This window comes from Eulemur rufifrons, chromosome 28 (assembly GCF_041146395.1).
Source record: "Eulemur rufifrons isolate Redbay chromosome 28, OSU_ERuf_1, whole genome shotgun sequence".
Classification (NCBI taxonomy): domain Eukaryota; kingdom Metazoa; phylum Chordata; class Mammalia; order Primates; family Lemuridae; genus Eulemur; species Eulemur rufifrons.
The window spans coordinates 34,381,851-34,394,398 of NC_091010.1; the positions used below are offsets into that span (position 1 = coordinate 34,381,851).

General features: G+C 32.6%; 1 protein-coding gene across 17 annotated transcripts in view; it reads left to right on the forward strand.

The window, feature by feature from the left end:
• The window catches only part of PCDH15 (protocadherin related 15), a 635,722-nt gene that overhangs the window by 313,679 nt on the left and 309,495 nt on the right, over positions 1 to 12,548 (forward strand). For all 17 annotated transcript variants that reach the window (XM_069460690.1, XM_069460691.1, XM_069460687.1 and 14 more), the window contains one exon: positions 6,670 to 6,778. In XM_069460690.1, coding sequence (XP_069316791.1) covers positions 6,670 to 6,778 — 109 coding nt within the window. The remainder of the gene's footprint in view (positions 1 to 6,669; positions 6,779 to 12,548) is intronic.

A 12,548-nucleotide genomic window follows, 5' to 3' on the forward strand; every position in this document is an offset into this window, starting at 1 on the left:
AGTTATGGTAACATCACTACACACTGAACCTGGCAACAGAGCAAAACCCTGTTTAAAAAAGTAATGGACAATTCAAAGAAAAATAGGCAAAAGACATGAACCAACACTTCACAAATGCCCCATATCATATTGATGAAACAGTTGTTTAATCCTATTAGCTATCAAAAAAATTCAAATTAAAACCACTGTGAGATAACAGTACACACCCACCAGAGTTGTTAAAATTTTAAAAGACTGGAATTATAAATGTTTGGCAAAGGTGTGGAGCAATTAGAATTCTCCTACACTATCATGAATGTAAACTGATACAACCACTTTAGAAAACTGGCAGTAATCTAGCCTATCAGAATATATGCACATTCAGCAACTTCATTATTGTATTAATATACATAAGAAGACACACATGAGAGTGTTCGTAATAGCATTATTCATCACAGCATGCATTAGAAACAATCCAAAGCCCAGCACCAGCTTAAAGAATGAATAAATAATATTTGGGATATTCATCTAATGGCCTACTGTATAGCCATTAAAACTAGTGTATTAGTAGTACTGGACTTAATGACTTACATGAATCTCACATGCATGCATATTATGTCAAGCATGATAATGAATGAAAAAAGCCAGTTATAAAAGATTATATATTATATAATTTCATGTTTATAAAATTTAAAACAGACAAAAGTAATCTATGATATTAAATATCAGGTCATCTCAAGGATGGTAGGAAGGCAGTGATTGTTAGAGAATATAAGTGGGCTTCTGAAATACTGGTAATATTGTATTTCTTAATCTCAGTGTGGTTACATGAATGAAATACAATTCATCAGACTATGAACTAATAATTTATGAAGGTATTTTATAGATTATACTTCAATAAAAAGTTTATTTTAAAAAGCAAATTATATTGTGCAATGAATATCCTTGCTAACACATCTTGGAGCATGTCTCTCAATATTTATGTGAGATAAAACTCAAACTGTAGTCCTTAAGTCCAAGCTATATGTATTTTCAAACCTGGTGATAGATAAATTTTTTTTACTGGAATTTAACCTGCTATTTTTCTGTCAGAAATATATGAGCCCAATTTTCCCCATGAACTCACCAGTTCTGATTATTGGAATTGTTTTTTTTCATTGCTGATTTATTTGATAAGTAAATATTTGTGGCATTTTTTATTAACCATTTACTTTTCTTATCTTCACCTATATGTCTTATAATATATTTATATTTTTCTCTTATGTTCATTTTTTTCTATACAAAGATTTATTTGACATAGGATGTGAAGTCAATATCCAACATAATTTTTTCATATCCATTGCTAACCTATAATATTTAATTACTCTTTATGAAAAAAATCTATTTTGTTCCATTGATTTGAACATTCATGTTTACTACGCATATACTCAGTAGGAATATAAACTGATAAAACCACTCAGGAAAATTGTATGCAAATTGCTTTGCTTCATTGATCTAAATAAAAAATGCCTCTTCTTTCACTAAACCATATACTGCATTTGACAATTGTAAAATCAGATTTGATTTCTCCAAAATCAAATCAATAAGCAGGACTACTCTATTATATGTTTAATATGTTATATTTGTATTGTCCTTGTTTTCTTGACTTCCTCTTGAGTGAGGAAGCCTGACCTAGAAAGATTGAAGATGAAACCCTACGGGGTGCTCACAAAGTCCCTAATAACAAGGAGGTTTTGTAAAGAATTGTGATTCGATGATGAATTGAAGTGATCACAAAGATAGATGTCTCCTGACCAGTGAGTGCACACAATGGGAGTCATATCATTCTTATAATTGAAATATTCATGCCCATGAGATAAGACTAAAATTAGCAACAAATAAGTTCTCCCAAGATTTTCTCTTTATCTTCATAATAAAGCAAATTCTGCCCACTCAGTTTCTTCCTTTCCTCTGACTTCCGAAGTGGGTCATGCCTTGTCAAAATCATTTTGAGAATTTTGGCTATGCAAGATGAGAATGAAGGAGCGGTGAATAACAAGATGATTTTGAGTTAAGCCTGAGGCACTGTGAGGAATAGACAGAAGACTGGCTGTTAGGGAAATGGATGAGAATACCAAAAAGGGTTTTAAGAAATATTTCCATGATCTCTTTACAACCTCTGTAAAATGCATACCCTGAATTCGAGTTATTTGGAAACTGATTTTTGGTAACCAGATCACTTGGATTGCAACACTGTTTTGAGACTGTCACTTGGGCAGTGTGGAACAAGTTCACAGGCTTGAAAAATGTATTATAGGATTTTAATATTTGTTCATAGGAAATAATCAAGGGTTGACCACTAGCCAGAGTTTTTCTTACCTATCTAGGAATTATTTGGAGATCCACAGGGAAGATAGAATCTTCAAGTAAACAAATTTAAAAGACAGTGATTTATAGCAACATTTTGAAAACAAGGGGAATTATCAGTAAAAAGTGTTCAAGTATGCGACTGAAAGGATATTGAAATGCATATTTTGTAAACAAAGTCAGTCACAGTACATAAGGTAAATATTTATGAAAAAACTCACATACACAGTGGAATAAAGAAGAGTATAGTATTGAGGGGGCCATGAAGTTTACTCATGCAAATAATAAAACAAGGGTATTTCTTGTTAGCTCAATGAGCTTTGTTTTGTTTGTTTTAATATGTGATATAAAATTCCAATGATCAGGCAGAAGCTGATGTGGTTTTTATGGGTCATGGCTATACAAGTATTTCACATCTGCTCTTTGCTATTCTGTTGTAGGCATCATAATTATCAAAACTGGAAGACTTTGATATCTGTAGTATATAAGTTTCAAAGCTGTATATGACTGTTCCACTTGTGTTTTTTCCATAAGAATATAAAAAGTTCAAATTAAATGGTTTGGCAAATACCAGTCACCTCAATTAGTTACTCTTTTTGTGATATTCACATTCCAAAATATCTGATACTTTCTCAAAAAATCTGATTGTTCTAACACTTAAGAAAAGCAAAATTAAGCAAGTAAAGACAGAAATGGTTGCTTGGCTTCTTAAGGATATATGCTCGTGTATTTAAGTCTATATGAGTGTGTGTGAGCACACATTTGATTCATTCTTCCTTTCTGTGTTAGTTAACACATGGAAATAAGTAAGAATATGGCTGAACACTTTCCAAAGCCTCCAGGAAAAGAATAGATTTATAATATAGTGTGAGGTGAGAATAATAATGTTCACTGACTTTTCTTAGGTGCAATCTAAATCTTCTTTTGTTAAAAAGAATGTATAGCACATTTAAAAATACAAATTATTAAGGTTTTTCATTGGCTATTTTAAAAGAGAAGTGTCTATTTAAATGTAAATAACTCATAAAACTTAATGAAAGTAATTTAATAATAAACAATATATCGAATAATTTAGGTATAAATCATATAGTTCACGAAAATTTCAAGTCACTTAATTTTCAGTGTTGGAATACTTACCAATAACATTTTTTACTATTTCAGCATCACTGTCATCATTTGAAATACTTTATTACTTAATTAAAATACAGAGCATAGATCTAAGCAATGATGAATCTAGTATATGAATAGAAAAGTGGGCATTTTAAACACTTAAAATTAAGAATTCTAATAATTAAAATAACATCCAAGTTTGGCTTTTATACCAGTGAACTATGTGGTTGCATCATAGTTTACCTTTCCAAGGGTTTATGAGAATATATTCTTTCCTGGGATTATTATAATGTCTTGGGGATCATTATAATGTCTTCATGTAATTCAAAATACTTCAGCAAGTTCAGTGTACTATTACACATGTGTTCCTCAGGTGAAGACAGCCCTTAAGTTGAAGATATTTAGCATTTTAATGCTACATCTATTATAAATATCTCAACCAAGTCTGGAGATTTTGATAATCAGTCTGCTAAATGTCAAATATGGGTTTTTATTTTTAAAGTTTACTAACCCATTGATTTGTATAAATGATAGATATTATTTCCAGTTGGTGAAAAATATTTAAGAAATAAGGATTGGCTAAAATTATTTTTAAAGGCAGTGTACCCGTGCATAAAACAGATTAAGAATCAAATGAATTATGTACTCTTTTAACATTTGAAATGGTATAATAGGCCAAATCTTATAGTTCTCTGGATCATGACTCTTGTTTGCTTGATGCAAGGTAACATGGTAAATATATCCAATCTCTGAAATGTCAGTGTTTCCCTTGAAATATACCTTTTATGCAAGGTAATGGTTTGAACATTTAAAAGAACAGAGAGCTGAGATTTCCTTAAACCTACAGAAAAAGTTTCTGAATTTTTCTTTTGTGATTGCTTGCTAATGCATTTTTATTTATTATGTGTATATAACGAAATTTGAATTGAAATGCTGTTTTCAGTTAAGTAGTGAAGTTGCACGAGGAATAGCTAACCTTCACTCACCTCAAAATTTTAATTGCCCACTGTTTTCTCCTCAGAAGAACACAATAGTTGTGCATGAAAATGTTGTCATAGGTCAAAAGAGAAACTACCTCTCAAGAAAAGCTAATGAATGTGAACTGTGTATTTATAATGAAATAACCTTGAGTTTTATGTAGAATCACACAGTATTTTTACAGAAATTAATAGTTTTGCATTGTTTAATAGTCTGTATGATTATTTTCACAATAGGAATCTCTTTCCATGGACCTAATTCATTTTAGATGTTGTGTTCCCATTTCTAAGTCAGTGAATGTACCTCTGACAGTTTAAACAGCAGTGAAATGCATCTGTGATCTTATGCACTTCTAATGTACACTTACCAGCTAGAACACAATTCAGGAGACATGACTTCTCACAGACAAATGAGACTACAAAAAAAGCAATTTTTCTTCAGAGGCAAAGTGAAAAAGAGTCTTCCAGTGTTTGAGTGGCTTTTTTATATGTCTTCTGGAATTCAGCTTGATTACAAAAATTTGTTGAAATCTGTGCGGCACTAGGCTAAGGGTTATAAATAGGAATAACATATTTTCTGCCCATAAGCCAATAAAGCTTCTAGTAAAAAGGTAATTATAGCAATTAGACCAAGGTAAAGAACATTTTGATGCTTTCCCTAAAGGATACCCAAGCACGTTTGAGCAATGGGTGGATTTCTAATTTCTTCAATACATACTGGACTTCCTCCGTAATGTAGAAAGTAAAATCAGAAGCTAAGAGAAATAAGGAGGAAAGGAGAATAAGAAGCAACAGTACCTATTATTTACATATAGAGAATCTGTTCTTCAAAAGAAACAAATCTCTGAATTGATTGCTTTTTCGCAAGAGCTAAGGAAATTGTAGCCACAGATTGTCGTGTAGTGGATACTGCTAAGTATACTAGGGAATAATGATCTCTTACCAGGTTAGATAATTCAATAGAAACAAGTTGGCAAAAATGTATTAAATATCTGCTATTTACCAAATCCTGTGAATACATGACTTGGATTTGCATGCAAAAATAATTCTGTTCTCATAGAACATAATTTAGAGGGTACAGGGAAGTAAGGACAGTGTCTCTAAGAAAGCCAACACAACACCTCTTACTCTTTTCTTGATGCATTTATTAGATTGATACTCTAGTTTCAAAGTCTCAGAAACTGATCTTAATCTAACTTAGTGAAAAAGAGGTATTATAAGGATACTGTTGTTTCAGTAAATTCAAGGTCATTAATGTACTGGCAGTTGGCAATACAAACATGACTATTTCTCTTTTATTTGTTTATTTTGTTTATCAGCATTATACACTTGACTACTCCATACTGCTTTATTTCTTTATTTTATTTTTTACTCAGTTTTCTTTGGATTTACCTTGTTCTTTTTTTAAAAAAAAATACTCAAATTGAATGCTTATCACATATATCGTCAACTCTTCAGCTTCCTAATAAATGTATTAAAAGCACAGTTCATCCTGTATCTCTCAAGTTTTGGTATCTAAAGGTGCCATTGTCATTCACTTTTAAGTATTTTATGATTTAGGGTCTATTCTTTAATCCATGTATTACTTAAAAAAATGTTTGTTAACTTCTAAATGTATTGGGTATTTCTCTGTATCTTTTAAAATATAATTTCATTGGTTTCTAATTGCATTTTGTTAAAAGGATGTGATCTCTTGGAAATGGAATATGTATTATGTTGATGGTCACCTGGTTAATTTTAATTATATGAAATTTGCAATGATATGGTTTGATTTTTATTGAATTAAAGCATCTACTTTCAATGTTTATATTTTAATATAATTAATTTATATGGCATCTTTAAAAATAATATAGGAAGGAAAGAATCTAAATATTCTTACAAATCTTATTTAAAGCAAAAGCAAAAATGTTACTTCATAATATATTTGATAGCCTTATATTTCTTTTGAATAAATCCTCCAGGAAAGATTAAAAATGTATTGTTACCTTTCTTCCTTGCTTTCCTTTTAGGAGCAATTACTGATATAAGTATGTATGTATATAATTAATATGTCTTTTCATGTTAACTTTGAGGACACCTTGCTTCCTCTTAAGATTCAAAATTAACTAGTGTAAGGTATTAAATTATAAAGCTTGAAACTCGAGTTTAACTACTGGCTCAGATGTCATCTAGCTGTCCAAACTAAAATATCTGAATGTCAATTCTCCGTAAAGTATCAGTCATGCAGCTGAACTAAACTCTGTAAATTTTTTTCCAGGAAGAACTGAACCCCATTATTGTTACCCCACTGATCCAAGCCATTGATCAAGACCGGAATATTCAACCACCATCAGATAGGCCAGGAATCCTCTATTCCATCCTTGTTGGTTTGTATCTGCTAACATTTTACACTATCCGTTATCATTCTAGAATCATGCAGAAAAAAATTCTATCTAATCAAAGGAAGCACTTGTAATAACAAAGTTCTTTTATTATTGTAAATGATTGTTACTTTATGTACAAACAATTAAAGTAATACTTTAAAGGTTTTTCTTCTGCACAATTAGTTTGAGTGAAATGTACAGAAGAAAAAATGAAAAACTTTTATGGAAGAAGCAAAAAAAATTAAAATAATAGTATATCTATCTGCATATTGGTGTTTTTTTTCCTGTATCAACTTACAAAGCTTTCTCTAGGATCACATTTTAAGATGAAATGAAGAACTTACTATCTGCTGGTATTTTATCATTGGTTGGATACTATACATAATTCTGATAATATATGACTGAATTAAATAAGTGCTATTTTGGAACCCTTATTTAAGCATATATACTACATTATACCCTTGGCTAATTTTTCTTGAAAAATTCCACAGAAGCTGTCCTAATCTATCCTTATGCATGTACTGCTAATTGTATCAAAAGCAAAACTGATGAGAAACTGATTATGCTGTTCTTCTCCGATTACTTTTGCTAAAATATGGATGTGGCTGATTTGCACGGTTTATAGCCTCTAGAGAGACAGATGCGAGACAGACCATACATCCTGTAATGAAGAAGGGGCTGCTTTTGAAGCTTCCTTGAAAAATAACTTCAATGGATTTCAGCATTAACCCTCAACCCCTTTCTGTCCTCTTGCCTCCAGCCTGTGTGCATATATACATGCTTAACAACCAACCGACATTTGACAGATTCTAAAATATTATACTGTATCCTACTTAGAAATGCTGTTTGTAAAGAAAATTCAAGTAATTCTGTTTCAAGTTTTTGGTCTTTATAATGACACATATATCATAAGCCAGTTGCGAGATGAGAATGTTACAGTTTTAAAAAGCTCTTGTAAACATAGCATCTTTTAAGTCTGTAGAAGTCTTAGCATAGATAACAGGAAATAGGCATCATTCATTTTATTAACTGAAGGTTTGACAATATGTTAATCACTGTTCTAGATGCTAAAGCTACAAAGATGAGAGATAAATATTCTAGGTTAGGGAAGGGTGGAGTCTGTGGCTAGAAAAATATGAAAAGAGAAATTTAAAGGCATCATTTTAGGCACTGTCAATAAAGATTGAACCACATATCATGTGGGCTCATGGGAGGACAGCATTTCTAAAAGAAATGCTTAGGAAGAGACATTTTAGCAGAAAGACTGGGGTTTCCAGGTCGAGAAGGGAAGAAAAATTGTCTAGATAGATAATACTTCATGTGCAAAGGCCAAAGGACAAAATTTAAGGATAGACTTGCAAAACCGTGCTACTTAAGGTAGGCTGGAATCACTGGTATTCATGTTTCTTTCTTTTATAAATTACATTTATTCTTTCTTTCAAATGAGTATCTACACTGTGGAGTGAGACAAATGCCTGACTTTTGAAGCTGGTTTTCTGGCAGCGGAGATAGGCAATAAACAATTGATATAATAAATAACTGTTTAAATAGACAATAGAAACTTGTAAGTGCTATGGAAAAAAAATGAGCAGATGAGTGGCATTGGAAGGACAGAAGGAGGGTTGCAGTATACATTGTAGTATTAATAGGATGGTTAGCATATTCCTTATTCAAAAGCTAAGATATTAGCAAAGGCTTATGAAAGCTAAGGGAGTGATCCATGCTGATATCTGAGGGAAGAATTTCTACGCAGACATAAAAGCTGGAGCCTACTTGATGGGTTTCAGAAGCAACAAGGAGGCTAGTAGCACCGGAGAGAAGTGAGTGAGATGAATATAGAAAGGTGAAAGATACCAGGTAGCCAGAAATCATAGAACCTTATAGGTTATTTACCTACTTTGTCTTTTTCTCTGAGTGAAATGAGGAGCCGGTACAGAAATTTGAGCAGAAAGATAACATAATGATGTTAAGTTCCATGAATCTACAGCTATAGGATAATAGATAGTTGGTCCTAAAAAATGGATATAACATCTTACAGTTAATTTCCCCTCACAGCTAAGTTAAATAAAATGATATCATTTAATAGTTTTTACATTTTTAGAAGGCACAGCATTGTAGGGATTAAGAGTGTATCCTCTGGAATTGTACAGTCTAGGACATGTGTGCTCACAGACACACACATCCCTCCCCTGACCCGAGATTTCCATGGCTCTGGCTTCACCTAGTTTTCTAAAACTCTTAATTTTCCTCAAGTCCACATAAATAATTCTGAATACATGTGCTCCTCAGAGCCAGCTCTCAGTTACCATGTGAGGGCTTCTCTCCAGCTTGTACTCATTATGGGTAGTCTTCTGTTTAACCAGATGTGGGGATATGGATGCTAATGTCTGTGAAAAGGGCATCCAAGGGATGTTGCCAACCTCTTCACTGTTACTACTACTATAGTGCTCAATGGTAGAATCACAGATTAACCAAAAAAGCTTTAAAGGAAAAGCTAGAGAATGATGTCCATAGGGAATATAAAAAGTTTGAACATATTTCTGGGAATCTAGAAAGACAACAGCAAGAATTGTGCTGTGTGTATGCTCAGGAAATGCCTGGAAAGGCCCTAAACTCTCATCTCCGGCTGACCTTGAGGCTCTGCAAAACCCGTCAGTGAAATTTAAGATGGAACAATACCTTAAACCAACTAGACCTAACAGGTATCTGTAGAACACTTTACCCCCCAAACAGCAGAATATACATTCTTCTCAAGTACCCCTAGAATATTCTCCTGTATAGACCATGCTAGGCCATAAAACAAGTCTCATTAAATTTAAAATGATTAAAGTCATACAAACTATATTTTCTGACCACAATGAAATGACATTAGAAACCAATAATAAAGAAAATTTTGAAAATTCACAAATATGTGGAAATTAAACAGCACTCAACCAGTGGCTCAAAGAATGAATCAAAAAAGGAATTAGCAAAATACTTTGAGATAAAAAACACACCATAACAAAACTTATAGGGTGCAGACTAAATGATACTTAGAGTGAGATTTATAGTTGTAAATACCAGTATTAAAAACAAAAGGAAAATCTCTAATCAATAATGAATTTTCTCACACAAAGACACTGACAAAGGTTGAGCAAACTAAAGTAAAGCAGGAAAAAGGGTAGAAATATCCAATAATAAAGACCAGAATGGAAATTAATAAAACAAAGATTAGAAAAACAATACAGAAAATCAATGAAATCAAAAGTTGATATTTTTTTAAAAATCACCAAAATTGACAAAGCCAGACAGGAATAAGAGCCATAAGATGTTAACCAAGGTGGTAAAAGATCTCTACAAGGAGAACTATGAAACACCGAAGAAAGACATCACAGATGACACAAACAAATAGAAAAAACATTATCGCGCTCATGGATCAACAGAATCAACATTGTTAAAATGGCCATATGGCCCAAAGTGATTGTTAATGGCTTGTGATGGTTAATATGTCAATTTGGTTGGGCCAAAGGATGCCCAAATAGCTGGTAAAACATTATTCTGGGTATGTCTCTGAGGGTGTTTTAGGAAAAGATTGCATTTAAACCAGTAGCCTGAGGAAAGAAGATGGCCCTCACCAACGTTGGCAGGCACCATCCAATCCATTGAGGGCTTGAATAGAACAAAAAGGCAGAGAAAAGGGGGATTTTTTTTTTCTCTCTCTCTCTCCTTGAGCTGGGACATCTATCTTTTCCTGCCCTTGAACATTGAAACTGTTTGTTCTCAGGCTTTCAGAATTCTGGATTTCTATTAGTGGACCCCGCTGCTTCTTAGGCTTCCAGACTTGGATGTAATTACACTATCGTTTTTCTGGTTCTCCAGCTTGAGATAGTCAATGGTCTCAGCCTTCCTAAGAGATTATCAATCTCTCTCTCTTTCTTTCTTCCTCCCCCCTTCTCTCTCTCTCTCTCTCTCTCTCTCACAGAACCAATATATCCTAATATCCTATTGGTTCTATGTCTCTGGAGAACTTTGAGTAACGCACTGCTGTATATTCTTCCACACTGCATATTTACAACATCTTTCTCAAGATTCCTTGCTCGTGCCCCTAAAATATGCCAAGAGCAACAACAGTGTCAATTAGTATGTAAAATGTTGCTTAAGCGTATTTTTTATATTATTTTTAGTTGAAAATAAATATGAAATTAAGGTTTGAATAGGAGTGGTGATTACACAAGTCTGTACAATTGCCCTAAAATATTAAAGCTTAAGATATATGTATTTCACTGTATGTAAATTTCACTGATGAATAAAACATAAAAATTTTGTATGTTTTTCCTCACCACCCACTTTAGGGATTATCACAATATACAATAGGTAAAATTATGTCTAGATAATTAGAAGATAAAAGTGCCACTTTAGAAAGTTTACTTCAATGATTATAAATGATGGAATGTCAGAAGATTTTAGACTTTTACAGTGGTAGAAGTATGAAGGGACAAAAGTCTAAATAAGGAAAGAGAGTAGGATTATAAAAAAGAAACACATTGGAAAGAATGACATAGGCAAGAAAGAATCACTTGTAGAATGTATGGACAATTGGGTGGTGAGAGTAATTTGGGGATTTGAATCTGCACAGTCAGAAAAGCAGTGGTACGATTAGCGTGAATTTGGTTCCTGGGTTTGGAATTGTTTTTATGTTTAAATAACAGATATGAATATGTCATATTCCCTGAAATTGTGGTCTCAAATTTCAGAGACTCTGAGAATCCCCTGAGGTTATACGAAGTGATATCCCTAACCTCCCTTTTCAGCGGTTCTGAGTCAAAAGATTTGAGATAGGATCTTTGGTCTTTCTAGTGCAGGTAGACCAAGAACTATATACATAGAAGCATTGTCATAAAAAGGCATAGGAAAAACAACCCAGGAAAATATTTGTAGAATTTTTCTAAGTTGAGAAAGTGGCTACTAATATAAAAAAAATAGCGTTCTTAAAGGACAAGGAAACAAGGATTTGAAATTTGGGGGGGAGGGCATTACAGAGTTATTTTAGATAAGAAAATTAAGTTTTTTATTCATCAGAAATAGCTTACAAAGAAGTTTTACAAAGAGAATGGATTTAGAGCTGAGGTAATTTGGAGGATATAGAAGTAGGATAAAGGTAGTTTACTGTTTGCAATTGGAATTATTCACCAAGGAAATGGAGTAGCTGAAAAGAAAACTGTTGCTAAAGTTAAAACTAATGGAAGAGAATAGCAAGAAATTAGAGGTCATTTCTATCACATATAATTTAATCTAGGGATAATTTGATACAAAAATAAATGCTCTTTGAAGGCATAGAGGAAAATATGGTTAAAACTATTAACAAAACTTTACTTATATAAAAAGGGTAGCAGGTGAATTGAATATCAGAGAAATAGAATATTAATACAATTATCTCCAAGATTAAATGAAATAAGGACTAGATATAGAAAACCCTGAGCTTTGGAGATGTTTTAGAAGCAGCAATATTTTCAGCTGAATTAAGCTTTGCTAAATGGAACGAACATCACATTTTCCAAATGGGACAAATTTAGTGAATCTGTAGGGACCTTGAACTTAGACCTCTACTTCTATTCTTGGACAATGTTCTTGTACTTGAATACCCTGGCTTCTGCAAGGTATTTAGCATTCAGGAGTTACTAAAATGTTTTCATAGAAAATCATGCAGAGATAAGTTACATATTATAATTGCTTTTGTTCTCCTAAAGGAAATTGTGGGTGTATTCATTAGTAACATTTGACTGAGACTGATCAT